This window comes from Hyalella azteca, unplaced genomic scaffold (genome assembly GCF_000764305.2).
Source record: "Hyalella azteca isolate HAZT.00-mixed unplaced genomic scaffold, Hazt_2.0.2 contig9155, whole genome shotgun sequence".
NCBI classification, from domain to species: Eukaryota; Metazoa; Arthropoda; class Malacostraca; order Amphipoda; family Hyalellidae; genus Hyalella; species Hyalella azteca.
The window spans coordinates 1,885-29,251 of NW_025939232.1; the positions used below are offsets into that span (position 1 = coordinate 1,885).

The 27,367-nt window shown below is 37.5% G+C and overlaps 2 protein-coding genes across 3 annotated transcripts; both read left to right on the forward strand.

The window, feature by feature from the left end:
• Window positions 1-1,211: 1,211 nt before the first annotated feature.
• On the forward strand, window positions 1,212-3,061 carry LOC108670965. Of its 2 annotated transcripts, XM_018158456.2 has the most exons (3): window positions 1,212-1,488; window positions 2,250-2,437; window positions 2,474-3,061. In XM_018158456.2, exons 1-3 carry the CDS (start codon window positions 1,224-1,226, stop codon window positions 2,510-2,512), a joined length of 492 nt encoding a protein of 163 aa, XP_018013945.1. In that variant the 5' UTR covers window positions 1,212-1,223; the 3' UTR covers window positions 2,513-3,061. The 2 variants fall into 2 exon arrangements, with proteins under 2 accessions (XP_018013945.1, XP_018013944.1); XM_018158455.2 differs by having other exon boundaries at window positions 2,250-3,061.
• Window positions 3,062-6,762: 3,701 nt separating this feature from the next.
• Window positions 6,763-13,100, forward strand: LOC108670964. Its single transcript, XM_018158454.2, has 5 exons — window positions 6,763-7,811; window positions 8,693-8,967; window positions 9,417-9,550; window positions 11,502-11,661; window positions 12,628-13,100. The coding sequence occupies exons 1-5, from the start codon at window positions 7,074-7,076 to the stop codon at window positions 12,818-12,820; spliced, it is 1,500 nt and encodes a 499-aa protein (XP_018013943.1). The 5' UTR covers window positions 6,763-7,073; the 3' UTR covers window positions 12,821-13,100.
• The last annotated feature ends 14,267 nt before the right edge of the window (window positions 13,101-27,367 follow it).

The following is a 27,367-nucleotide window of genomic DNA, read 5'->3' on the forward strand; positions in this document are numbered from 1 at the left end:
GCTCGTGTGATGTATACAAGTACCAGCTCGTGTGATGTATACAAGTACCAGCTCGTGTGATGTATACATGTACCAGCTCGTGTAATGTATACAAGTACCAGCTCGTGTGATGTATACAATATTGATATTAATTTAATTACTATTATTAATAATTACTATTATTATTTATTACTATTATCACTTGGAATACTACTATTACTAACTATATTTGGCTTGTTGTGTTAAACTTTGCATTGCTATTATTATTAATTTAATTACTATTATTATTGCTTGCTCTGTTCCGTCTTCCTATCTTCATGCAAGAATTGTATCATCAAATTTCATTTACATCATCACATCCTTCTTCCATAAGATTAATGATCTTGCGTCTTTAAATGAATCGCAAGCAAATGCCTAAGAACTTGTCGCACAGCTACGTATTAGTGGCGGTAAAAAATTACCTATTGGGTAATTACCTATTACCTAATTACCTATTGGAAAAATTACCTATGGGAAAAATTACCTATTGGGTAATTACCTATTACCTAATTACCTATTGGAAAAATTACCTATTGGAAAAATTACCTATTGGAAAAATTACCTATTGGAAAAATTACCTATTGGAAAAATTACCTATGGGAAAAATTACCTATTGGGTAATTACCTATTACCTAATTACCTATTGGAAAAATTACCTATTGGGTGGGCTAATATTGATAGTAGTCAACTGGGGAAGTGAGAGTAATCGTGTTATTGGGACATTTATAATCGTGTTATTTGAACATTTATAATCGTGTTATTTGAACATTTATAATCGTGTTATTTGTAAGCATAGCGTAAAAATAGGGATAGAATGCGTGTAAATGTTGGTTCCATGACTGCAATCTAAGTGTTGATATACTCGTGCAGGGCGTGAGACCAGGCAACATGGGCCCACCATTAGGCCATCCTTTGGGCCCCACAACAGCCAGATGGGCGGACCCGCGACCATGAGCACGGGCGGCATGGTCCAGGCAACATGGGCCCACCATTAGGCCATCCTTTGGGCCCCACAACAGCCAGATGGGCGGGCCCGCGGCCGTGAGCATGGGCGGCATGGTCCAGGCAACATGGGCCCACCATTAGGCGATCCATTGGGCCCCACAACAGCCAGATGGGCGGGCCCGCGGCCGTGAGCACGGGCGGCATGGTCCAGGCAACATGGGCCCACCATTAGGCGATCCATTGGGCCTCACAACAGTGAGATGGGCGGGCCCGCAGCCATGAGCACGGGCGGCATGGGGCCAGTCCTACCAAGGCTGGGGCCCTCCTGCCCAGCCCAGGGCTACCCGCCCCTCTGGCTGCCCAGTACGGCCGCTGGGGAGTTGGCCAGCAAATCCAGCAATGGACATTCCCAGCTACGGCTGGGCTGGATCCCAGCAGTACGGCCACTGGGGAGCTGGGCAGCAAATCCAGCAATGGACATTCCCAGCTACGGCTGGGCTGGATCCCAGCAGTACGGCAGTTTTGGTGAGACCTAACAGCGCTTCTTGCTTCTTTAGAATTTTTGTTATATAAGCAAAGTTATTTAAGCAAGTGTTGTGTTAAGTAAATCAGCTGCTACCTCATACACTTCCATTTTTGTTGTGAAAGTCATTTATTGGGCGCTGTAAATTTGGTGTATGAACCTGTTCGAAGTTCAACAATTCACAATATATTTTTTTTCAACAGTCAAGTGCCGTTTATTCTTTTTAGTCGACGTTCTTAAATTAAATTCCGAATGTTTCTGGATTTTACAACAAGTCACCTGTCCCTCCTTGTCACCTGTCCCTCATTGTCACCTGTCCCTCCTTGTCACCTGTCCCTCCTTGTCACCTGTCCCTCCTTGTCACCCGTCACTCCTTGTCACCAGCCCCTCCTTGTCACCTGTCCCTCCTTGTCACCTGTCCCTCCTTGTCACCTGTCCCCTTGTGGGTGATGAATAATTTAATACTCTGAATAATTGAGTTGGCGATGTTATCTTATGACCTCCGGTGCGAAATAACTTGATAGCTGAAGCTCTAGCAAACCATTCTACAACTACTACTTGTCTTATCTATTTTACTACTACAACTACTACTTGTCTTCTTTCTATTACTACTTGTGCAATCGTTGACCATTTTCCCGCAGACTTGTCCCTACCTTCGGCAAGTTAGTGATCTTTTATGTTCTATTCTATGAGCTTAATTGCGAAGGCATATCACGGCTTTCTCGGGTCGTAAATACGCTAAAGTTGATTTATTTGTTCGCAGGTACGAAGCATTTGACGGTCACCATCCCTGCCTTCACCATACAGAAGTTATGGCGGCCACCATCGCTGCCTTCACCATACAGAAGTTATGGCGGCCACCATCGCTGCCTTCACCATCCAGAAGTTATGGACCACCAGCGCTGCCCTCACCATCCAGAAGTTATGGCGGCCACAAATTGTTCTTCAAAAATGCTCCACAAAATGTGGAACATTCCACAGAAAAAAATGTCCCACAAAATGAACAACAGCCGCTGTTGTTCATAGAAATTGTGGTCGTCCAACGCTTTTGTTGTGCATCAATTTCATCAAAGATTAAATGATTAATATTGAGGTATTTTTAAGATATCCTCGAGTATTTTGTTGTAGGGTAGAATTAAATATTTCTGTATTGTGTAATAGCCTGTCTCACGCTAGCCTTACATCAAATGCTGAGTTGGAAATTTATCTTTATTTCTAAATTTCTTTCTTTAATAAAATTCGGTTTTGCCATCATGTTTAGTTAGCGGAGTTGCCGCTACCTGACGAGGTGTCTTCGGTCAGCGGCGGTTGATCAGAGAGCTAATATATAAATAAATTTATATATTATAAATATATAAATATTTATATATTATCTAATATAATAAATTTATATAATATATGAAGAGAGTTACACGCAGGCGGAGCTGTGAAGCTGTTACGCTGCTCTTGCCACGAGATGTTTTGTGTTGCACGTGTAAGCTTAACTCTAATAACTAGCTTAACTAGTTTATTTTTAGAGCTTGTTTTTAGAGAGTTGAAATTTTCTAAGCATATTTAAAGTCAAGTTAATAAAGCCAATAAACGACTTGGACTGATCAGACGCTCTTTCGAGTTCCTAGATGCAGAAACAATGAAACAGTTGTTTGTTGCTGTCGTGCGCCCGAACCTAGAGTTTGTAAACGTCGTGTGGTCACCGAAACTTGAAAAGGACAAAAATTTAATAGAGAGTGTTCAAATACGCGCAGCAAGGATAATTCCGGGCTTGAAGGGCAAGTCCTATGAAGAAAGATTGAAGATTATGAAGCTTCCAAGCCTCAGTTATCGACGTCTGCGTGGGGACCTCATTGAAGTATGCGGAGTTATACCGCATGTCTCTCTCATATAAACCATGTATACTCATGGTTTATACAAGGTGCCAGAATGATTACTAGAATTTGAAACAAAAACCAACACCAGGGGCCACGGCTATAAATTAAAAAAAACTGCGCTGCAACTCCTCCACGCGACAACATTTCTTCTCGCTTCGAGTCACCGACATGTGGAACAGCCTCCCTGATGACATCGTTGGCGCTCCAAGTATGAACGCGTTCAAGAACAGACTAGATAAAGCTATGGAAAAATATATGTTCAGATTTGAAATGCCTAGCACCATGTCGAACCCGGTGGAAGTCTAGTAGCTATTTCAAAATTTCGTCAGTCATGAAATGATCCGATCAAATGACACGATTTTAGATCTATGAACAAGGCACGAAAAGGAAAAGAATCGGCGACAGGCCACATCAGGCCTACGCTTCAGCGCCGAGATCAATATGTTATGTTATGTTAAGAGCTCTGGCATTTGTGCGACTGTTGCACTGTCCGATCAGCTGCATCCTGCCGACGAAGCTCAGCTGCTTGACGTCATCGAGTTCTCTTGGTTGCGGCAAAGATTTCCTGAAATATTGTAAAATTAGTGAATAAATTAATGGAAGGTCAGGTGCAGAATGAGGGAGTCTTGTTATGCCGTTATGGAAGTTCTGTAATTTTGCGGAAATTAATTATTAATAAATTTAAATGTTACAATTTATTCAATAATAAAAGCAGAATTAGGTATCCGCATGCATTCTACGAAGGGATATAATTTTGATATGAATAACATGATTGAAAGAAATATCTGACTTCTTCACCATCTAAAACTAATAGATAAAATTGGCGTGACAACCGTTTCTTTGGTATGACAAAGAAGGCTGAACCTGCACGCACGGTCATACGCAGCTTCAGTACAGTTTGAGGGCAAAATTACATGCGAAATAACCCAGCAAGAAGCAATATGGGCAACTAGTTTTAACATTTCCTAGTATATATACGATAGGGTTTCAAGTGGAGGCCTGAGTCTGTTTAACCGTGCAATAAGGAAATAGAAGGCGGTGGTAATAACGATAGGCGAGCATAACGATAACTCAGCTGTTTCAACGAGAGGTAAAAATTTGATTATTATTTCGTAAAAATTCAAGATATTGAGTGAGAAATAGCGATCATTTTTTGGCACAGACTTATAGCCAACGGTACGCACAGCCGTGCTCGAGACCGTGAACGCAAAACTTTCGAGCTGATGATAAAATAAATGAAAAATAATTCAGGATTCAAGATGGAATCGCGTTCAAATCGACCCCGCTGGATTTAACGGCAAATGTGTAACTTTAAAATTACTGCTCACTTTATCATTATGCTTAAAACTTTATCATTTCAATAGTTTTATACAGGCATCATGCGATCGTATTCGTCGACGAAACGAGTTCGTTACGAGTTCCATCGACGTCCTTGAACGCCTGGCGCTGCCTGCTAGTGATGGCATCGCTGCAACGGTGTTGCCAGATGCGCAAAAATTTCTGTAAAATCAAATAAATTTCTGATTACCAGAGAAAACGCAGCTATGTCCCAAAAAATCAGTAGAGATTTCTTGTATGATTAATTAAAACAATGAAACATATATACAGTGTATTTTTTGCTCGACAAAACTAGTATTTTCTATATTTCTATGATTACAAAGATTATTCTTGCGCACAACCAGAAATTTTCTGCGTCACCCGCAGCATAGATAATAACCGGTGCACCTGCCGCGAGTAGACAGTCTAATCTCGGGAGCGGAGGTGAGTGGTGCGCACAGTTGAAGACAGGGCCGTTAGAAACTCGACTCTTAGTGAGTTAAATAGAAACTAATGAACATATTTAGTGGATGAATTGTAGAAAAATTTGGGAATGGTTTTTTTTTTTTGATGAAACGAATCTTATCTGTAGAAGGTCTGCGACACAAGTGTTGTGGCGACTAGACTGGCATTGAGGTTAGTGTTCTAGCCCAGCCTAGTCAGAGAATGGCGATCTGATTACTCAGCTGTTACCGGAAGAAACACGTGAATAAAACCCTGAGCAAGACGGTCTGGTTCTGGTACCAGAATTACTGATGCTTTTCACTGCAGCGAGTAGATCTCTGCGGCCTGATGTCGCTGCAGCAGTTATTTATTGCGATGCTTGTGGGTCCCAGACATGCGTATGAGGCATTTTATGGAAAGTTTAAAGCAGTTAAGGTTGTCATAAATATTGGAGTGAGAAAAATAATTATATATATTGAATATTATAATTCAAAAAATAATAAAAGTTATTTATTATAATACTGCTGCTGTTGTACCGGTCGGGTGTTAAGACGTTGAGTCAAGACTCAGGACCCGAGTTTGTTCCAAGTCTTCCCATCCTAATAAGTAATGCAGAGACGGGAAGTTCAGTGACGGAAAGCAATGGCCATTATTACTCGTCAATCGAACTTTCGCTTCTAAAGAACGCATCGAAAAAAAATAACTTTTTTCATATCTCTTGAGCAGCGGTTTCTTACCACAGAATCCTTTCATTATCTTTTTATTAAAATATATTCTTCTTTTCATTTCCAGAGAAGTTTTCATTGTGTTGATTTCTTTTTAATAAAACAATGAAAAATTGAAATAAAAAATATATTATGTTGTGACAAATTCGTGCTATTTTAGTGATCGAACGAAAACTATATTGCCAATTTAAAATCTTCATTATTGGTAATTTAAGTAATTTAACTTTGTCGCATGTTCATATTTAACATATTCGTAGGCAGTGAGGCAAATTGCCAGATTCTACAACCCTCATCTCATAAGGCACCATATATCAGTTATTGGGGGCTGTCACTTATAAAGCTGAAAAATCTGAGTTCATTCATATAAATGAAGCATATTGTATAAAAAGTGACACACTTCCTGCAGGTAGCACTGATACATCCTTTAGCCGGGAAAACTGAGTCAAGAAGGCCCACACAAGGCAAGAAGTGCATCACTATTTGGACAAAGTCTGTCGATTTCTCTGAGTGTTCCCGATAAGTCCCCAAGATAACGTCACCTCACAAGTAACATCAGATACTTGCATGTCAGACGCAAGGCAGATGGGCAAGGCAGTAAATTAAATCTATATATAAAGGATGGTAAATAAATTTCTTTTTATGGAAAAATAACTCCAATATCAGGCAATTTAAATTGTTTATGAAGATATTTTTGCATAAATTATACCCCCCACTCGATTTTGGAATATTTGTTTCTTGTTAATACGAATACTGGAAGGCTGGGGTAAACTTCTCTTCTGTAACTAAATGAAAATATGAATTAGTGTGAAGATGCCGGATGATACGGTGCTTACATACAACCATTTTTTTGTCACGCGTTATCAATGATTGTTCCTAAATTTTTAATTCCAATCAAAATTTTATGGGTTGAAAAAATAGTGTTTTTGTAGATGAACGAAGTATTGGAAACAATACAAGTTTCAGTAGTTTATATGAGATTTACATCCATGAAGCGCCACGTTTCATTGTTGACGTGCAAGCTTCAAACAAAGTAAGAGTTTATTTAAGCATCTTCATCATTAAGGAAGGCTACAATAAACTTTATTTGTGCAGCTGCATCATAATGTCTAGCTTAATTTGAGTAAGACGAGTTGTTGGATCACTATCATTCAGAAGGTTTGTGTGAAGTGTACCTATATTTTTGTTGGCCATCACTCAATAATAGTTGCACGATACTTTTAAACTCTTCACAAGATGGCAAGTGCGACGATAGAATGCGACGTTTGTAACGAGAAATTCGACTCAGGCAACCACAAGCCGCTTGGCCTGACCTGCGGCCACACGTTTTGCTTCTCTTGCATTAAACGTTTATGCAATGTTCCCGAGACCAAAAACTGTCCGAAATGCAGGAAACCAATTTCCCAAGATGCTGATCAATTGCCAGTTATCTTCGCATTGATTCCAACCAATGAAAAATCACGTCCAAGTGCGGTGGGTTCACCGACTGAAGCGCTGTGTCCTCAGCACCAGAAGGCGCTGGATTACCTCTGCGTGGACTGCATGGAATCCGTGTGCTTCACCTGCAGCAGGGGCACACATGCCATGCACAAAATTGAGATGATAGACGACCTGCTTCAGGATAACGAGAACGTTAATGACGTCTGGGCAAAAATACGGCCGACGTTGCAGAAAAAACTCGATAGCGTTAGTTCGGTCGTCACGTTGTCCGATGAATTATCGGACGTTATTGAAGACATCATCAAAATGAAGCCTTATTTTGATGGTTGGAAGGATTTGCTGTTGGTTCAGAAAGTGTCCACCGAGCAGGACCTCCAGGCCTGGGATGCCTCGGTCACCAGTCATGATGGAAACAAGAGACTCGATTGCAAGGAAATTCTCTGCCGTCTGAAATTGAACTTTAGTGATAATGGAAAGCTACCTGAGATTAAGGCATTACTGGATGCTGCCGCTAAAACAAGTGCTTCTTTAGAGGTGAGTGAAATATTTGCTATAATAAAAGGATATTTGCAATGATAATCTTGGGATCATACATGTGATTGTATTGAAGGTACACTTGCTCTGACAGCGCAAAATTGAAATGTCAATGCTTGTATATCTATTATGACGAATAAGACTATTCAAAAACAGTGCCTCTTATCGCGTCTTGCTCGTGGCATTTCACTAAGAAAAAGCAGAATTATCTTGTCCAAGTTTGAATTTTTTAGCGTGGCACATGAAAATATTATTCGATCGTGTATTCAGCCTGTTCCGTTCAACGCCTCGGTGAGGGTAATTTTTTCCCAACAGAATGTCAAACATTTACTTCTTTTGGTATTGATTAACTTAATTATTAATGATCGAATCAAATTACCAAATAAAGCTAAAACATTATTGTGTGATCAGCGATAATGGAACAATATATATTATTATTGTGTTTAAAACGGATATTTAGTGTTATAATTGCTGGACGTCTTCTGTTTCCTGCCTCTGGGAAGTTTTTGTTTGGTAAAAAGTTACCCTATTATCTTTGTAACAGGATGCAAAATGGCATTTTAGAAATTTCGTTCAGAATTAAAATATAAGAATTCTGGTATTTACCTCGAAAATGATGCTTCCCTTTTAGCTATCAAACTACATTTAAGTAATTTGATCGACATCTTAATAATAGCCATAGTTGTAATATTAGCCAGGTTAATAATGCAGCCCTTCCTTTCAACTTGTGTAATAACCAGTCAAGATAATAAAACTAAAATGACTTGAAATTATTCACGGGTGTGAAAGAACGATAATAAGTCCTATTACTAGAAATATGAATGTTATAATGTCTCTAAATTCTGAAAAATAATCTGATTGGAATATTCCCTGCTGTACAGTTACAGACCTGTGAGGTCATGCCGACTGGCAAACCTTGGATCATCACCAGCAGCGAAGAAGGAGAGCGAGCTGTCGCCAGCCTGTCCAACAACATCAAGCCCAGTCGCCTCGTGGTGCTGTCCACCCACACCCGCCCCATCCCGGGGCTGGGGGAGCTGCTGTCCCGCCTCGCCGCCCACCACACCGGCAAAATCAGCCTGCTGCCCCTGGACTACTTCTGGAGGCCGACAGGACAGTCGGATGGAGGCTTGGAAACTATCGTCCACAAATTACGGTGGGTCGTGTACTCTCATAAATTATCACATTGTTTGATAGCCTAAAATAATTTGTGTGGGGCGCGTTTTCTCCCAAGTTTCCGCATAGGTTTGGCCCCGTATACAGTTCACACTTCGTGCTGCTTGCAGCACTGCAGCCTTGTCCGTCACAGATGTCAACGAATAATCTGCTAGGAAATTTTGTATATTCCTATTCCATATTCCTACTAAGTCACACTGTTTGAATAAATTCGCAAACATTAAATATCACAAACGTGAAAAATTTCTAATTCAGAAAGTCCTGAAATGCTTGACAAAAATCAACTTCAAAGCAATTTTCACATGCTTCTCATGAAATCTCATAAATAATGATAATCCTTTACCATGAAGAAATCTCATGGTTTGTCAATGTTATATATTTATATCTTATTTTTCTATATGTTTATATTTTATATTCATTTCATGTCAGTGGAGGGCTGCAGGGTGCCTTGTACTGCTCCCCCTACATGGCCGCCCGAACGGGCATCGCCAGAGACTACAACATTCGTCTCGGCCGCCCAGCCGATGTAACGTGGATGGCTAAATTGGGTGGATGTGCTATCAGTGAGTAATTCATCGTTTTAATGTATATTCATACATACACTTGTGCCCGAAATTATTCATACCCCTTCAGAAATATAATAAAATTCCAATTTTAATGAACAATAGAGATCATTTACAACTTATTCTTCTAGGAAGGGTTGTCATTATTATGTACAACAAATTTAATGCTAGAAAATATATATATAATAACTTTCGATAGTAATTACTTTGTATTTAGTGAGTAACTAACCGTTCAGAATTATTCGTACCCTCTTATTCCAGATCATTTATCATAATATTTAAGAAGAACTATTAATGAAAATAGTAGTAGATACTCCATAATTGTATTTCAAAATTTAGTGTTACTATGCATTGTAGTATTTTTCTCCGCAAAGTTTGTAAATATCATTTTTTCACAATTTAGGAAAAAGTTAAAATTTTGCTAAAAGTTTGAAGATGGCAAAGAAAAAAAGAGCTAAGTAATGATCTCGGAAGCAAAATTATAAATACCCGCAAAGAAAAGATGAGATATAAAGCAATATCTAAGAATTTTGATGTTCCTACGTCTACAAAACAGAGCATTATAAAAAAATTCAAATCATTTATCACGATGGATAACCTGGTTGGTCGAGGAAGGAAAGGAAAAATCTCCCCTAGATGTGCAATAGAAACATAATACGCTCCATTTGCAACAATTATAGGATCACTAGTAAGGACATTCTATCACATTTGGATGCTTTTGATATGAAGGTATCAAGAAAAACATATTGCAAAGAACAATGCGTCGTAACGGACTGAAGGGTTGTCAACCCAGGAAAACCCCTTTGCTAACAGAAAAGCATGTGAAATCACGCCAGAAGTTTCGTAAAACTCCTGTCGATTCCCAAACCTCATTTTCCCCTAAGATTTTGTGGAGAGATGAGGCTAAAATTGAATTATTCGAGCATATGAATGTTGCTTACGCTTGGCGAAAAAAAGGGGAGGCTCATAATCCAAAGATGGCGGTGAGAATCTTATCTTTTGGGGTTCATTTTCTGCAGGGGACCTGCGGAAGTCTGATCAAAGTAATCGGAATCATGTAAAAAGAACAATATTTTGATATTATAAAAAATAACATCAAGCAGGATGCAGAAAGTTTTTTTCTTGATCTTGATTGGATTCTTCAGCAGGATAATAATTCGAAGCACACATAGAAAATAGTCAAGAAGTGGTTCGAGGATTCTCACATCAATGTCACGGAATGGTCTAGTCAAATTCCTCATCCCAATCAATTGAGAATTTGTGACGCGTACTGACAATAGAGATGAAAAAGAGACAAAAGAGTTTTATGTTTCCTTTGAATCTCTTTACAAAACTGAAAAAATGATGTTTTTGGTTACTAAATACATGTTACATGGTTCATAAAAGGTTTACATCTGCTTTAAAGTTTTAGATAATTATTTTTCGGTCTATTTCTCGTAATTTGTCGAAATGACGTTAGGGTATGAATAATTTCGGGCAAAAGTGAATATACATATTACTTTCTCATAATTTTTAGCCTCTCAAACGAGTGCACTTTTGAAGCCGTATGGAATTTTTTCAATCATTGCCATCTTAAACAAAAATGGCCAACAATAGATGTTAAAATAAACGAAAGCGTTCGAGGAGGAAAAAATTATACACGTTTTTATTTTTATTCTATACGTATTTTCCTATACTTATTTTTGAAAGTGTTTGGAATTGTGTAAGAACTTTTCTTGTTAATTAAAATTTAACATTCCTGGATTTAGAAAAATAATTCAAGTCGAATTCAAACGAAAATATTTAGCTATATTTAGCTATATATACGTATTTATAAATATTTAGCGAGCTATTTAGCAATTGAAAGAATTGGTATCAAGATGCAAATGACGAGAATTATAAAGACGTGAATACTAATGTGATTGCTAAATAATAGTCTACAATTTTAATGTTGATGTAATTTGGTCAACAGCAAATGTATGCTGCGCCAAGGGCGTCCCAAACAACGTTGGCACTACCTTAAAGGATGGCGGTGTTGAGGTCACCCGCTGGCACTTTCCCGACCTCAAAGATCATGACGTGGACTGGTTGTCACACATCCTGTCATCATATTCCGACAACCGCCATCAAAGGTATGTGTTTTACAGTACGATTAGCACACGTACAATCTATGTATATGAGTTGCATGCTAACCCATGCGATACCAAGTGTCACATCCTATCCTCCTACCTAGGTAACTGCTATGAAGGATATGTGCCTTGCAGTTCGATTTTAATATCTACATGAGTTGCATTATAACCATACCGCTGGCAAGTGATGAGGTTATTATTATTATTCTCTCACAATACGAAACCAAAGAAAATTGAACCGGGATCTTGAATGTTACTTATTGTCAACCGTATTCCGCAGCGAGACAGTGTCGAACACCTAGAAATGCAAGCAAACTTAAATGTGTTGCAAGATTTTCTTATTGCAATGCCTTTACTAACTTGCGCTGAGATTCACGTCTCGATGATCCTAAGGTGCTCTGATGTACACGACTCAATGCACAATTGATTTCATCAAGACCCGATTGAATTGAATGCATAAAAACTAGATATAAAGTTCAATTTGCCTGATGCAGAGCTGCCCGTATCACCCAGATGATAGAATGCTTGCTAGTATTCAACAGTCCCTTCAATTACGACGTTTTTTGGGCAAAGCTGCAGCAAGGAAAAATTCAGCGAATAATCATGATGTGAAATCACATTTTTGTCACGTACCAACCGCATTTTTTTTATTCTTGATACATGCAAATTCTTGCTTTGACGTTTACGAGTATCTGATTAATACTAACCGGTTACTTTTATTTACGTCGCAACGAAATAGCACTAGGCTCAAACTGACAATATATGCAAATATGTTATCATTTCTTATCTTTCTTTGCCGCCTAAATCTAATATGTAAAGTAGGCGACTGATCCATTTTATCCAATATTACCTAAACTTGGTTTTGGACTTTTCATTCGCACATAATATTGTGCAAAATAAAATTACGACTGAATTTTCCTTGTAATTCGAAATAAATACTGTTTTCTTATTTGTTATATACCATTCCAGTGTGGAGCTGGTCCTCCCAAGGGCTCGTCTCACCTGCGAAGGCATTCGACAGATGTTTCAGAAGATACCAAATATTCGTGTGTTGTACCACGAGCCTGACGCCGCGCACCTCCTGACGGCAGCTCGTAGGTCTTTTAATCCTGCTGCGGATTGCATCGAGTTGTCAACTACTAACATTCTTCAATGGATATAAAACCTTCATCAAAAGTTTGGGTCAGAATAGAAGACATAATCAACCGCAAGTGGAAATTTTGATTTTATATTTTAATAAACATGAGGTTCCTAAGATAATAAATATCCTTTCAGGGCGAACAGTTTTAACGGCGTAGAGACCTTCATTAGTAAGCATTTGTACTTTCATAACATTACTCTCGGCAGTGGATTATTTAACTTGTTATCAAGTCGTAAAATTTGCAGGTTAGCTCATGCGAGAACTTTTTATCTTTTTCGAAGCTTTCAATATAAATATTGAGCAGAACCTATGTTTGGGTATCCTTTGTTTTCCTCCATAGCGATCCCTGGTCATGAGTGAGAGAGGATGTCAGGCAATGACATATCAGGCATTTCATTACATGGAAACCCGAACATGCCGGATACTGGCAAAAAGCTGTTTTTTTAAATAGATTTTTGCGATTTAGAACAATTGATACTCAAGTTTTAAGATTTCAGCGGAATAAACCAGAAAACGGTGAAAAGTCCCCATCACAGTTTATCAGTTTGAAAATCGTATAATTTCTCTGTGCACTGAAACATTACATGACATTATCGAGGAGCAACCAAATGAGCAACCTTAGCGTTGTTGGCTGACAGCGCGAAATATAATGATTTTTAGTATTGATCCTTGGGTCGCATTATACCACAATTTGCAATGTGGTAGCTCAACTGAACCCATGGTCTCACACCTCGTTGGTCGATTTATGGCAAGTAGGAAGAAGAAGAAAATTTTAAATTCCACTCCACAATCAATTTATGCTTCATTTCTCTTGCGGTTCTAACGCTCAAAGAATAACCACTCCCACAACTCGCCACGGCAACACATAATTGCTATGCGGTCAACAACGTGCTCAGCGAAGCTGTAGTCAGGCAACCATCCACTGGTGGCAGCTGCTTTCTGGGCAGAAAAATCAACTCATTTGGAGTAGCAATAATATTAAGAAATATATAAAAAATTCCACGGTACTGTTGCAAAATTACGGAAAATATTCCAGGTGCAGAAAATATTTTGAGGGAATACATACAAAAAATTGAATACCATAGTCCTTTTCATCTCATGTCCCAGAACAGAAAGAAGACACAAGTAATAACCTATTATTGCAGGAACCTGAACTATCGTATATGTACTATTTGAACGTGTCTCTCAAGTGACAACTCGTCTCTCATTGCTCGACCGTATCGATCGATGCATTCGAGGGCACCCTCTCCTCCGCTAGCCTCCAATCATTCGACGGTTCCCACTTCGACGAAACAAAGAGGGTGACAGGATGGACGACACCCAGTCCTCGTCTCTCCGGTCAGGGAAGTGCCAGCGGTTGACCGCACAACCGAGGGTCAACGTCGCTCGGGTCTCCTTTGACGCAAAAAACATTAACTGTTGGATAAATTGAGCCTATGTCAACTAAGGGTATCGATTTTACGTGAATAATTCATTGAAATAATTTGTATACATGTCATTTTCATGCTCATCTATTGCGTTGATATATTCACAGATAACAAAACTGGTCATTTTAGTTTTTGGCCATTCATATACAAAACGAAGTTTTTAGAGAGCTACCAGCTTCAAGGAAATAAAAATGAAATTCTTACGACGGTGAAAACAATCTAATACAACAGAAATTCACTGACCGAAAGATGGCTTCTAGTCAGCACAGCTATCGAGGTCCTCTTTACTGGCAAGACTAACGCTAAAGTTTCTGGGCTCTCGACGTCGGATCTTCAAATAAGCGAGACCATGATCAGGCGAGCCATACACGGCGTCGAGCCAGCGCCTTGCATCAAGAGCAAATAAGATATGTATTTTCAGCGCTAAATAACATTGATAACAACAGTGCTTACCCTTAAATGAAAAAAATAGCTTGCTACGATTTCTTAAAATAACACTGAAAGTTTTAAAATAATGGAAGATTTCTCCTCGATTTCACCCATTCGTTCTGCGATTATTTTTCTGAATGGTCAAACTATCAGCCAATATCTTGTGCCGCTATATAGATGCCAGCGAAGGCGGCCGCAGAGCCTAGTCTTGGAGACAACCAAACTGGGACGGACAACAGAGACCCAACGTCGGCCACCTTCGCAACCCTGAAATATTTTTGCACAATGTTTTTGCACAACTCAAAAAGTATTTTTGCACAACAAAAGTATTTTTGCACAACAAAAGTATTTTTGCACAAAGTTAACTTTTGTATCGGAAGTAGTGTGTCATGGAAGTGCTATACTTTTGTAAAACTTGCCCAAACACAATGGCTGCACCTTAATCAATGCAGATCGAAATAAGTATAGAATTAGATTCGTCAGGAGTTAAATAGCGCATAGTAGATTTATGAATTCCATTTTACATTTTTAGAGGGATCTGGCAAAAATTTACGGCGAGACTCCGTCAAGGTCAAGCGTTTAATGGAGCGTGCTTTTAGTGAAAACTTTTAGACTATTTCACGTTGCACGACGCTCGAGTAATTGAAACGAAAACAGGCAAGAGGGTGTAAAGTTTATTCGTTCACGAAGGGCTTCGAAAAAGAGAGTTTCATTGAACTTCATATTAAAATCTGTTTCTGTAAAATAAACATACCATGGTAAAAATAATAGCTCATAAATTAGTATTGCACATAGCATAAATAATATACCTAAAATACTTCATTTCGAACAAAACACACGAAGAACTAGAATCGAGTGTAAATATTCAGAGCGAGATTGGTAATTAAATACGTACTAAATATTCTCTTCACTAGGAAAGGCTTGAGCCAGAATCTAACTAAATCAAAGGCGTAGATTAAAATCGACTATAACTAAGTTGCGTACGACACATGCGCATCAAGCGGAAAATTTATTAAAAATGTACTTGTAAGAACTAAAAATTGCACTAAGTTAGGGCTTTAATAGAAAGTATCGAAACAACAAAAATGCTTTCGACTTCCAATTTCATTTTTTTATACTAGCCAAACTCACCACGATCTCAGATGTAACCAACTCGTCCAGTTTCTTAAGCTTCAAGGAAGTGTGGTGAACCCATGAGTTAGTATGTGCGTGTGTCATAGCTTGGATGTCATAGCTTGGATGTCATAGCTTGGATGTCATAGCTTGGATGTCATAGCTTGGATGTCATAGCTTGGATGTCNCGCCATATGATGAGCGGGAGCATTCCATATGCATTCCATAAATAATTCCCCTCCTAAATACGATACACGGAATGCTGTTCTGGCTAATTATTTCCAATTCACAGACATTAAGATAAATTATGTAAACTTTGTATTACAGTTACCACTGTTATCGCGAACGAAATTTTTGACCCATGCGGATCGTAAAACGAGAGAATTTTCTAACATTTTCCCGATATTAGTTGGCTTGACTATTTATTATTAATGATTGCTATATCATTCATTACTAAATAATTCTTTTTGTATTAGACATAAGTTAGTAAAGCCCAAAGCTTTGTGAAAACTTCACTAAAGCACTACCTGACCTTCCGTTGATGTACTCAGGCACAGCCTCTACAATGACAATAACTCCTCCCTGGCTCAAGATAAACATCCTGCCTCTCCTCCCCACTTCGCAATCCATTTCAATCTTGCTAAGTTCTACTAGGGCTGCATAGCAGAGAGTATATAACCGCTCAATTCACTAATTAGCAATTTTAACTCCTGGCTGGGAGTTACAAAATTAAATTCGTCGCCAAGATCTTAACGCACAAAAAATGCAATTTGATCCGCCTATTTTGTATAAATTAATCAGAGAAATTAATAAAAATAAACAATTTAGGCAGATTTGATATTGACATGGTTATTCATTTCGATATTGTATAGTTTAATTTTTCCGCAAAATTTATCGTAATTTATGAAAAACCCTCACATTATTCAGGATTTAAAAGATTTATGATATCGCTTCAGTGATGGATAACAAAAAATAAAAATATTCGCTACTGACATTCGAAACTTTCCAGGCAAGCTGTAATGCAATCCAGAGTTTCTCAGAGTCAGAGAATGACGTCTGAAATTTAAAAATGTTTAAGTTTTGAATAAAATAAAATAAAAACTTAGGAACGATTTAAACGATATCTAACGTTTTTTTAAGGGTTAATCACCATGAGCATATGCATCTTTTTCCTTTTCCCTTTTCACGTGACTCATTTGAAGAAAATGACACAATTTATCTCTGAACACATAAAAATATCAATAGTTATTAGTGTCAACAGAAAAAATAACTGGATCCATTGTAATCTGCCCTGAAATTAGCGTCGATTTGATAAATTATATGTTGGAATAGCCGAAAATTTATTGTGTAGAAAATAAAAAAAGCCTTATTATTTTGAGGGCTGTAATTTACTTTGGACCATTGACTTAGTTTAAATATTGAAAGCTCTAATCCTTCATATTGTTGCTTGTTAACATCCAATTTTGATGTGCAACACGTTACAAGCTGCAACAGACAGTTCTGTATAATTATTGGCTTCTTTAGTCTAACCTAAAATGATGCATCAAAGAAAATAAAGCAGAAATGCATCATCAAAATGCATCATCAAGAAAATGCATCATCAAAATGCATCATCAAAATAAAGCACCTCAAATGGAGGCTGACTCCAATCGACAAGCGAAAGATATCAAGTGGAAATTGAGTTTCTGACTTGCGCCTTGTTCTGCTGATCTATAAATTAAACAAATTTTCATGTAAACTTGCTTTGTGATGTTAGGCAAGGAGGCTCCGTTTGAAAATAAACTGCGAGCAAGCATCATCTGGTAAGGAGCACACTTATGGTTGTTACTCAGGCTTTTTAACTCTCAAGTTCAAAACGGTATTTCATACATAAATCAGCAAAAGCTGTATAACTCGGCGCTGCTCCCGATATTTAATTTCTGAGATGCGATAATTCATTTATTGACGATTTAACCTTTATCGCTGTTTCAGGTTTTATTCTGAACGAACGGAAAGAATCAGTTATCAGAGTAGATGCACATTTGAACCTAATAAATTATAATAAGGAATCGTGCGAAACCGGTTTTGAAATTTGAACGATATTCTAACCTGAATTTTGAATTATTACGAACTTGCATGAACGAAGCTTCAATTTAATTTCATTTATTAAATTTATCCCCCATTTTGCAATACTTTAAGACAATTATTCGTGTTTTGTCTACAACCTGAACTATAATTTCCAACTTATTCAAACCTGATACGACAGATACAGCGAATGACGCGCTATAATATTTCTCTTGCTCACTCTTCACTTTTTTCACTGTTGTGTTCCAGCGCAACCTCCCATTTAAAAACAAGGAAAATAATGTCAAATTAATTATTTATTATATGTGAAAACATTTTCTCTTGTAAAAATTTTGATATTTTCAATTACTTTCCTTGCTTTTTAATTTTCGGTAAATTTGAGATTTAACTAATCAAGCGATCTTAAAAGTTACCTCTTTTCTCATTCCCACTCGAAGAAACAATATTATATTAATTCCTCCCTTCCCATACCCAAGCGTCCCCTAGTAAAATTCCTCTCGTCTCCTCAAATTCCCACTAGAATTCATGAACAAATTTTTCTTAGCCTAAGCTTGAAGCTTCCACGACTCAAAAATATTCTTCAAATGAACAAGTAGTCAATAAATGTTGCATGCGCCCTAATTTACTGACCACATCACAGTGAGGGGCTGGATTAAAGTCTTGGACAGTACGGTCGTCATACCAATTACTGCCTCATTTAAGTTAGCCTACGTAAATATTTTCAGTGAATTTACTCGTGCGAACATCAAAATATTGAAATTTTTTTATCATATATAATTAAACATTGCCAGGTTGGGGAGGACAGGGATGAGACGGTACCATTTGTTGAATAAGTTTGCGGTAATTTATCAAAAATGACGTACTTGATGCATCAAAATCAACCATGGTATCAATAACTGATGTTCATTAGGTGAACTAAATATATTACATTATGCTAAATCCAGATTTTTTGTGAGACATCTCTTCATGAATTCATCTCTTCATGAAATTATTTGGAAATCATAATAATAGGAATATCTAAAGTAAAAATATCTATACTACCATTCGCGCGTATTTTATAACAATTACTTAACAAAAACATTGCAATAATTAGAGTGAAAAAATCCAGGAATATAATGTTCACTTATTTTTGTAAAAAATTGTTGAACTTTGTACTAGCCATTGCCTGGGGCAGCGTATATAAGAAGTATTTATTTTTCTGTTTTCCTAAAATGTTTGTGCGCTGACGGAGGAAAAGACTCAACATGGCCTTCGGTTTCCAAAGCTAAGATGCAGTTGCCTTGCCTGTTTTTATTTCTTCTCCTACTTCCTATCTGCATAATTAACTTAGAAAATTATTAATCATATTTATTTTAGTTATTACTAAATACTACCCAAAAAATGTGCGCATCGATCTAAGAATTCATATGCTTTAGTTTGCCCTAACTGTTCCTTCGAACATAATAATATTATATAAACATACTATAAATAGCTTACCGAGTCCATTAAGGTAAAATGATATTGAATAACATACGAATATAGCTGAAATTCCATTCACTAACCAAATAAAATCAATTTTAGCTTGAATATTGATGATTTATTTATATTAGTATTAATTCGATTTAATTGGTCTAACAGTTGAAGGCAGGCATCACTTGGCGTGGTAAATTTAACGCAGTCTGTCCGGCGCGCCATGCAGGTTCGCCTCCTCCCCAAGCCAGCATTGGTCGCGGCAGCGGCGCACAGTCTCTCGTTGCGTTCCTTGTCTCCGTTTCCAATTGATTCACGAACTCTACACATGTCAACGGATTCACGTCGATAGAAGAAATGTAAATATGTATGCCTACTTTATTTGTTATAGTGACTGGCTTTTAGAATGTATTAATAATTGAAGTTATGAGTAGGGGGCGCGGTTGATGTGCACTGGATCAGAGATCAGGGGGGGGGGGAAACCCAAACTATCCGCTGCATAACCCGGCGGTGATCGCCATGGATTGTACCTGAGATTTGCAGACAAATTCTCAAGTCGATTATGCAACAGCTTCAACTATTTATGCAGGATTTTATAGCATGAAAACATTTGTGGCACCTAGCTGCTAAAATAATTGCGGCACGATCTGGTAGATAGTCTACGCCCAGCATCTCGCTCTGACATTGATGCCCATCTTGCATATAGACTCGCGTGAGTCTAAAAAAATTTTACTTGTCTGAAATAGTTTCATTATTATATAATAAGTTCCATCTGTTCATACATAGCCGTAAACAAATACTATTTCCTAGGATTCAATATTAAATTGATGCATGATTCTATCTTTCTCTTTGATGACAAAAAAAAAGTGAATAGAATTTGATAAATATTTTACTCTTAGAAATGTGCAGTAAGTTTGGTACAATTCATCATTATCTACCGTTAATATATATAGTATCATATGATATTATAACACGGTAACTAAAGTAAAAGTTCATTCTGTATCATATAACCAAGCTGAATCGCTTCCCTTGCGCGCCGTATACCAAATTGATTACATAACAGAGAACGATATGCCAACGATACAATCGACTCAGCTTGTGGATGATCTTATCAGTAAAAAATAATGTTTTTTTTCGTGAATTGCATACTTTCTGAAGCTCTTTTTGCAGTATTAGAAAATAAATTTTCTCGAAATCACTGTTGAAGTGACTGGATGCTACACGCGTCAGGCGCTGCAGGTCGGGCGCAGTTATACGTTGCTGTTGAACAGCGCAGCCTCGCGTAGCTGTGATACCGACAAAGCTTAAGCAATTTCGCGATAATAAATAAATGAATAAAAAACTATTGGATTAATTCATGTTATTACATGTTATATATATATTTATTTATTATTCTAGAATATTCATATATTATATTATAGATACATGGATGTTAGCTAATTAACTAAATCCAATGACAAGCAGGTTCTCCTCGTCTGGCCATCACTGGATTATGAATAATAATAACACTAATAAAAACTTTTCTACGATATTAAGGTGCAAGGATTCAACAAATGTCTGTTCTAGTAAATTTAAATAATCAACAGTAAATAAAAGATATTTCACGATTTCTATTTAGCTCATTGGTGATTTTTTGCTCTCGAACCCAAAGAATGTGAAACATTCTCGTCACACAGCCTGAGTATACAAGCAAACGTCACACAGCCTGAGTATACAAGCAAACGTCACACAATCTTCACAAAATTATCACCAGTCTGAACTTCATCCAGCACAGCACCAGGCGCTATGGTGTTTGTACGGTAGGCCATATGCTTCATCAATTTTAATTATGCCATTGATTTTATATTTTTTTTCATATAATTCATCCATTCACCATCATAATCTTCCTCTCTCCTGTCTCACATGAATCCGATCTTAAATCTATATTCATTATTGCCTACAATCTTCTAGCCAAGAATTAATTCTTCATATCTACACAGAAAATCTTACCTCATACTCATTCATAACTTAGAGCTATGATTACTATGATAATATCCCGTTCACTATTTACGAAGAAAAGGTTCATGGGACCGGCGACGGTGCCACATTGTGCCATTTCAATGGGTAGTTTGAGCCAGGTTTAGTCCGCCGTTGACGACCAGGTGGCAACAGCGCTGCATAACTGCGTCAGGCAGGAGCCCAGGCCGCACATTTTGCATAGGAATTGCCTTAGTTCTTATAGCAATGGATTTATTTATACTTACCGAATTATAATTTTACGTTATATTAGCTATTATATGGACAATTTTATTTAGGCTTAAATATCAACAAGACAAGTATTGACTTAAAGTCTATAACATTTACTTGTCTTAAAACCTTGCCTTGGTCTTAAAACCTATGATGGATGGATGTTGTTTATAATTTATTATTATTTTTATTTTTGCGTCTAAGTGACCAGGTCTAGTCTGCCTTTTATGCTCCAGTGGCAACAGCACCACATAACTGCGACAGACAGGAGCGACGACCGCACATCCTGTCACAGTATTTATTGTATTAGTTATTACATGGATTAATTAACACTAATATAAATTTCTAGGTGTAACGAGGTGTAATAAAGCCACTGTTTATAACATTTGTCATAAGTATATTAACTCATTGGTGTAAGATTTTCAGAAATTTAAAACCAATGCAAATAATTTTACTCCCAGTCGGATCATGTTTTCATTGACTCACGGAGACGATATATCAGCAGCTGAAGAAATAAGAAATCCTATCGTTTACGTACTGACCGACGAGCAAAAATTGTACGGAGAAATGAAGCGAACAATTTCAAGACTGAATATTAATCTTCGGCGCCAAACCTGTGCATGCAGCTTCGTACCAAAGTTCTGAACACACAATCCAAGAAGGCATTATCATACAGAGCAAATTTAAGAACACATTGTCAATACTGCAATAATAATAATTAGTATTGCAATAAGCAGTACTAATAATCTTCAACTTTAAATGCTGTACACTGGTGGTGTGTTGCTCATAACTTCTGCAATTTAGTCTCAAAAAGTTTACTTGCAACAATTGTAACAATCAGTGCAAGAGGTTGCAATTGAGATCAGTGGTAAACTACATACTCAGATGTCAACTAGACACATCAGGATAATCTCAATCTACAAGAATATGAATATTCAAGTACAAAACAGCAACACCGTGCAGCCTAAAGTCATTCAATCAAACTTTTCTATATTTTAATAATAGTTTCTGTAGTTGAAAAGAGCCAAATAGGAGAGTTGTTTGTTCAGCGTTCAGAATTAAAATTTTTAAATTTTTAATCAAATGTCGATGAATCATCCTTTGAAACTTTATTTGCCTTTCTCTCTACTTACCTTCCTGTATAAAGTAGGTATTTTATTTTTATCGCTATTTTCGGTCTCCGATCTACTTAGCCATCAAAATAGGCATACAAATCATTAGTAGTTCCTTGTTGTTTTCAAACAATTCTGCGAGAAGCTGAAACAAAATCATATCCCATAAAGCTACGTCAAACTTGCCATAAATATAAGATGGTTTGGTTAAATAGATAAAAAAATAATTATTATATTTTTTGGTCAGGAAGGTGGGAGAACAGGCTCCCTGTCGGAGCGGAGCAACAGCGTCCCATAACCTGCGGCCGCCCAGTCATGTGTCCGTCTCCTGTGATGCCGGAAAATTTACTTTGAGATCGACCGTTGACAATGAAGTTCTACATTGTTTTTCACTGGTTTATATTATTTCGTGTTGCATTGAATTTAGTAAACATTACTCCGGGGTTACGACAAACATCGAATGACCTAAAAACGTTATAGTAACTTCTTCTTATAAAAGAAGGTTGCAATGGAGCGCGTCGATCAGTCAGTCGGTCACATGGAACACAAGTGGCAACAGCGCCGCATAGCTGCGACCAACAAACATCTATTGGTAGAAATGAATGTAGTATTATATTCCCAGCTTTTACAGCGATTTATTTGCAATAATACTTAATTATTTAATTTATTGGTAGAAAATTTTATGCCGGATTTATGACCCATGACTTTATTGTTCGTTGAAGTGGACGGTTTCTGATGAACTTATGGCCGTTCGGCCCGTTCCATTGAGCGAGTGCGTTCTACGGTTCTAGTATTTACCGATAACTTCTTATCAATATTATACCTCCAGATTCTCATCATACATAAACAATTGAATCTTATTTTATAACCTACTGTTATAACGGTACTTATGAGGTCTTGTGTCGTCACTTGGTTATCATATTGAAATCTAAATGTTTTAAACAGCGGCTCCTGCCAGCGTCAAACATCAGAATGATGGCTTAACATACGTTAGTCCACCCTCAAAAATTTTCTACTAAGGTTTGTATATTGAAGGGTTAACTACTATATATATTTGTATATGTGCCGCTTCATTGGAATGTTGATTCATTATTACCGATTATATTCTCTATATAAACGCATTATTTTAAATATAAAGTAGATGAAAATAATCCATTCTCTCACTCTAAACACTCGCTGTAGGTCGGTGGCAGCTATGAGGCGCTGTTGTGGTCTGTTATCCTCGTGGCCTGAATGCCCGGCCCTGAATGGCATTTTCTTTCTATTTACTTAATAGCTCTTATCATTCCATTCACAATAAATTAGATTAGAAAGAAGTTTTTAATTTCTAATTCGTTAAAAATTTCTTCGAAGAAAACGAACCAAATTATTTAGTGAAGGACCTGGGCTGGGGCACACTGTACACGGTGAGTGCTGTACACGGTGAGTGCTGTACACGGTGTTTCAATCCTCCGAAGTTTCAATCTGTCCTAAAACGTGAATTAATTGTATAGTTTAGTCATCATCATACAATATATACAGCTTTTATTAATAAAGTTGTAATGCTTCAATAAGTAACTTGAATTCGTTAAGAAAACATAAATTTCATAGAATAATTGCGTTATTGTTTTTTTCGAACTATTTTTCCGTGGCATAATTATGAGCTGTAATGGCCAATTTCTGTAACTTCTTAACAGTTTTTGTACGTTCAATTGTAAAAAGTATGTATATTTTTAATTCTCTATGTTTCCTGGATAAACGACATTGATTGCACGAAATTGCACTGAACGCCAGCCGAAGCGTGCGTGTCATGGTAGAGCTATAATTACCTTTCACGTGATATTCATAACGTTCACCCAGTATTAATTAGTTCCTAATCATAATAAATAATATCAACATTCCCCATCGAACGTTTATCATATTTACAAAACGAGCTCGCTATCATTGTGATTTAAATGCTATTTTACGACATTTCTCTTTAACTTCACTTCTTGTTGTTTGTTTGTTTGTCTGCTGCAAATCTTATAATCTATATTTAATACACTTCTAAAAGTCTAATCGATCTGAAATTTTGCCCACTTACGTAAAATCGGAGACAATACATGAATCAATTGACAGAATAAATAATTTTAATAATTTGAAAAAATTGATATTAGAAAAAAATTGTAAATGATTTTTTTTTAATATTTGAAGATAAAATTATAATTTTATTGTACATGTTTAACATCAGAGGCACTGGATTCTGTAGAAGTGTTGTCGTTTAAATAACGTCGTATAAGCATCATAACTTCAATGGTGCGCTGCAACGTCGCGGTCCACGTCGCGCTGACGTGGACATCTCAAATTTTTTTCCGAAAATTGATTGGCAAAAAAAAATTAAATGATTGGCATGCTACAAAACCCGAATTTATAACCTTTCATAAGCATTTATTACATATAATATACTCAAAATCTCCTCGCTGTTTTCACTCAGCATTATCAACAATTGAATGATAACTCTTTAGCATCCCTTACGCCCTCGACATCCTTTCTTCTTAGCCAAGTTTTGATGTAAACAAGCCTTGCGTAAAACAAGGCATTCAAGTAAATAACGTCATAATAAGTAAGGATAATAAGGGTAATAGTATGGGTAAGGGTAATAAGGGTAACGTCATAATAAGTGTTTAGGTGTTACAGTGTGTGTTACATAAAGTAGGGACCGCGACTTGGTCGACCGCGGGTGCAGGTCGGGGACGGTTATGAAGCGCTGTTTTGACCTGTACCTCTTTGCGGCCTGAATGCGAGAGACGACAACCTGTTCGTTGCACCCGAGAGGCGGCAGGCCTTTTTTCTAGCGGCGCATTTTCTCATTTATGAGGAAAAAACGCTATTGTGCTCGTCATGTCCGTCCGTCTGTCCGTCTGTCCGTCTATCTGTCCGTCTGTCTGTCCGTGACCACGTTTTCGTCGACGAGAAAATGCGCTCTCTGTCACTCACTGCAGTGAGTACTGAGTTATATTCTTTTAGGTTGTTTGTGTCAGACGGACGACAGAAACTGTCTGTCCACAACGGACGGCCACGATGTTGCACCCACGGCCTAAAAAACATTTCGGGAGAGAATCGAACCCGGGTCTCCCAGTGCCCGTAAATTTTCTCACAAATGCATGTCTCCCTTATGCTAATAAGTATGCCACCCACAGTCACGCAAACCTATTACGTCTGTAGTTGTATGGCGCTCACTTGTACACCCCGGGACAGCAGTGACGGGACAGCAAAAATGGCGCCCAATTAATTATCTTCACAATAACAACAAAATTCGCGATTTTATCACGCCAGGGCACGGCAGGTGCAACAATTGTTTGTTTGTTCACCAAGTCATTCATAAGTTTCCAGTGTACCAACCTAGAAACGCCACGAACCCTTCCTTATATACTTTTTCATATAATATACACAATAAGGTTTCAATATATTGTGTGAGTGTACAATATCTAATATATTATATTTATCCTATTGTCAATTGCCTTATCTCTTAAGAACCACGAAACTATGATATAATTTACCGTTCACTACTGTAGTAGAAATTTATTATAATTAATGGTTGAGAAAATGTGACCGGCGCCGGTGCCACATTGCTCATTTCACCTCACAACAATCATAATAATTTAATAACCGTGACTAATTAACAATGGCAACGTTGCCTGCCACATTATTTTATTTATTATACATAATTTAATATCAACGGTGCGGTGCCATGGGTTCATTTCAACGGGGAACTTGCGCTGGGTTTAGTCCGCCGCTAATGACAGGTGGCAACAGCGCTGCATAACTGCGGCACACTGGAGCGGCGGCCGCAATCTTGCCATAAGATTTGATATACTCTTAAAACAATTGAGAACAGCTTCCATATTATTTCGGACACTGAAGTTGTGTCAATTCTTTATATATAATTGTTCTACTTGTTCGTCGTGAGTGGAGTTTTCTATATGCCCTTGAAACGAAAGAGTAAATTGGAAATGTGTCAAGTAGTTTAAAGTTATATAACAAATCAGAAAAATTATTGCTCTAACAATATTATCATCTTATCGAAATATATCATAAAATACGCACAGCTTTACATGGGCTAGATTTGGATGCTCGTTCACAACGGCATATATCAGAAGATGCAGCAATAGCCTGATTTATGTAAACTAATTACGATATTTGGGTCATAATCGAAAAGTTGAGTTTAACCAAAAATAAGCATACATGTAGAAGGGATCGATATAATTGGTAAGATGAGAGAGAACATATCAGTTTGCAGAGCTGGCAGCGTGTGGCTTGTCACGAGAGTTTATCCCAGACACTCGTGAATGTATGTTGATAAATGCAGGACCTCATTATTTATTATACTTCTTATTGTGAGTCCATTTTTAATTAAATGACGTTCTCTGCAAATCAGTGTGGCATCAGAAGGCACTTATGTTAGTCTTAATGGTAATTCCTCTGAACGTTAGTCAGCACCGACTGAGCAATTTAAGGCACTTGAAGAATTATTCAGATATCTAACACGGCAAAATTAAGTAGTCTTAGAACATGAAGGACCACAATGGTGAGGCACAAACATTAAAATAACATCTTGTCAAAGAAACGTTCCGGTCGGGGTTATACAGTACAAACTGCCTGGTAAAGTAACACAAAATGGATTTACGAAAGTAAATCATTCAAAAATGCATAGGCAATTAGAATCATCTGCTCAATCACGTTGATGGTGCCGTAAGCTAGAAAGTCAGTATCGAAAAGAACAGCACGTC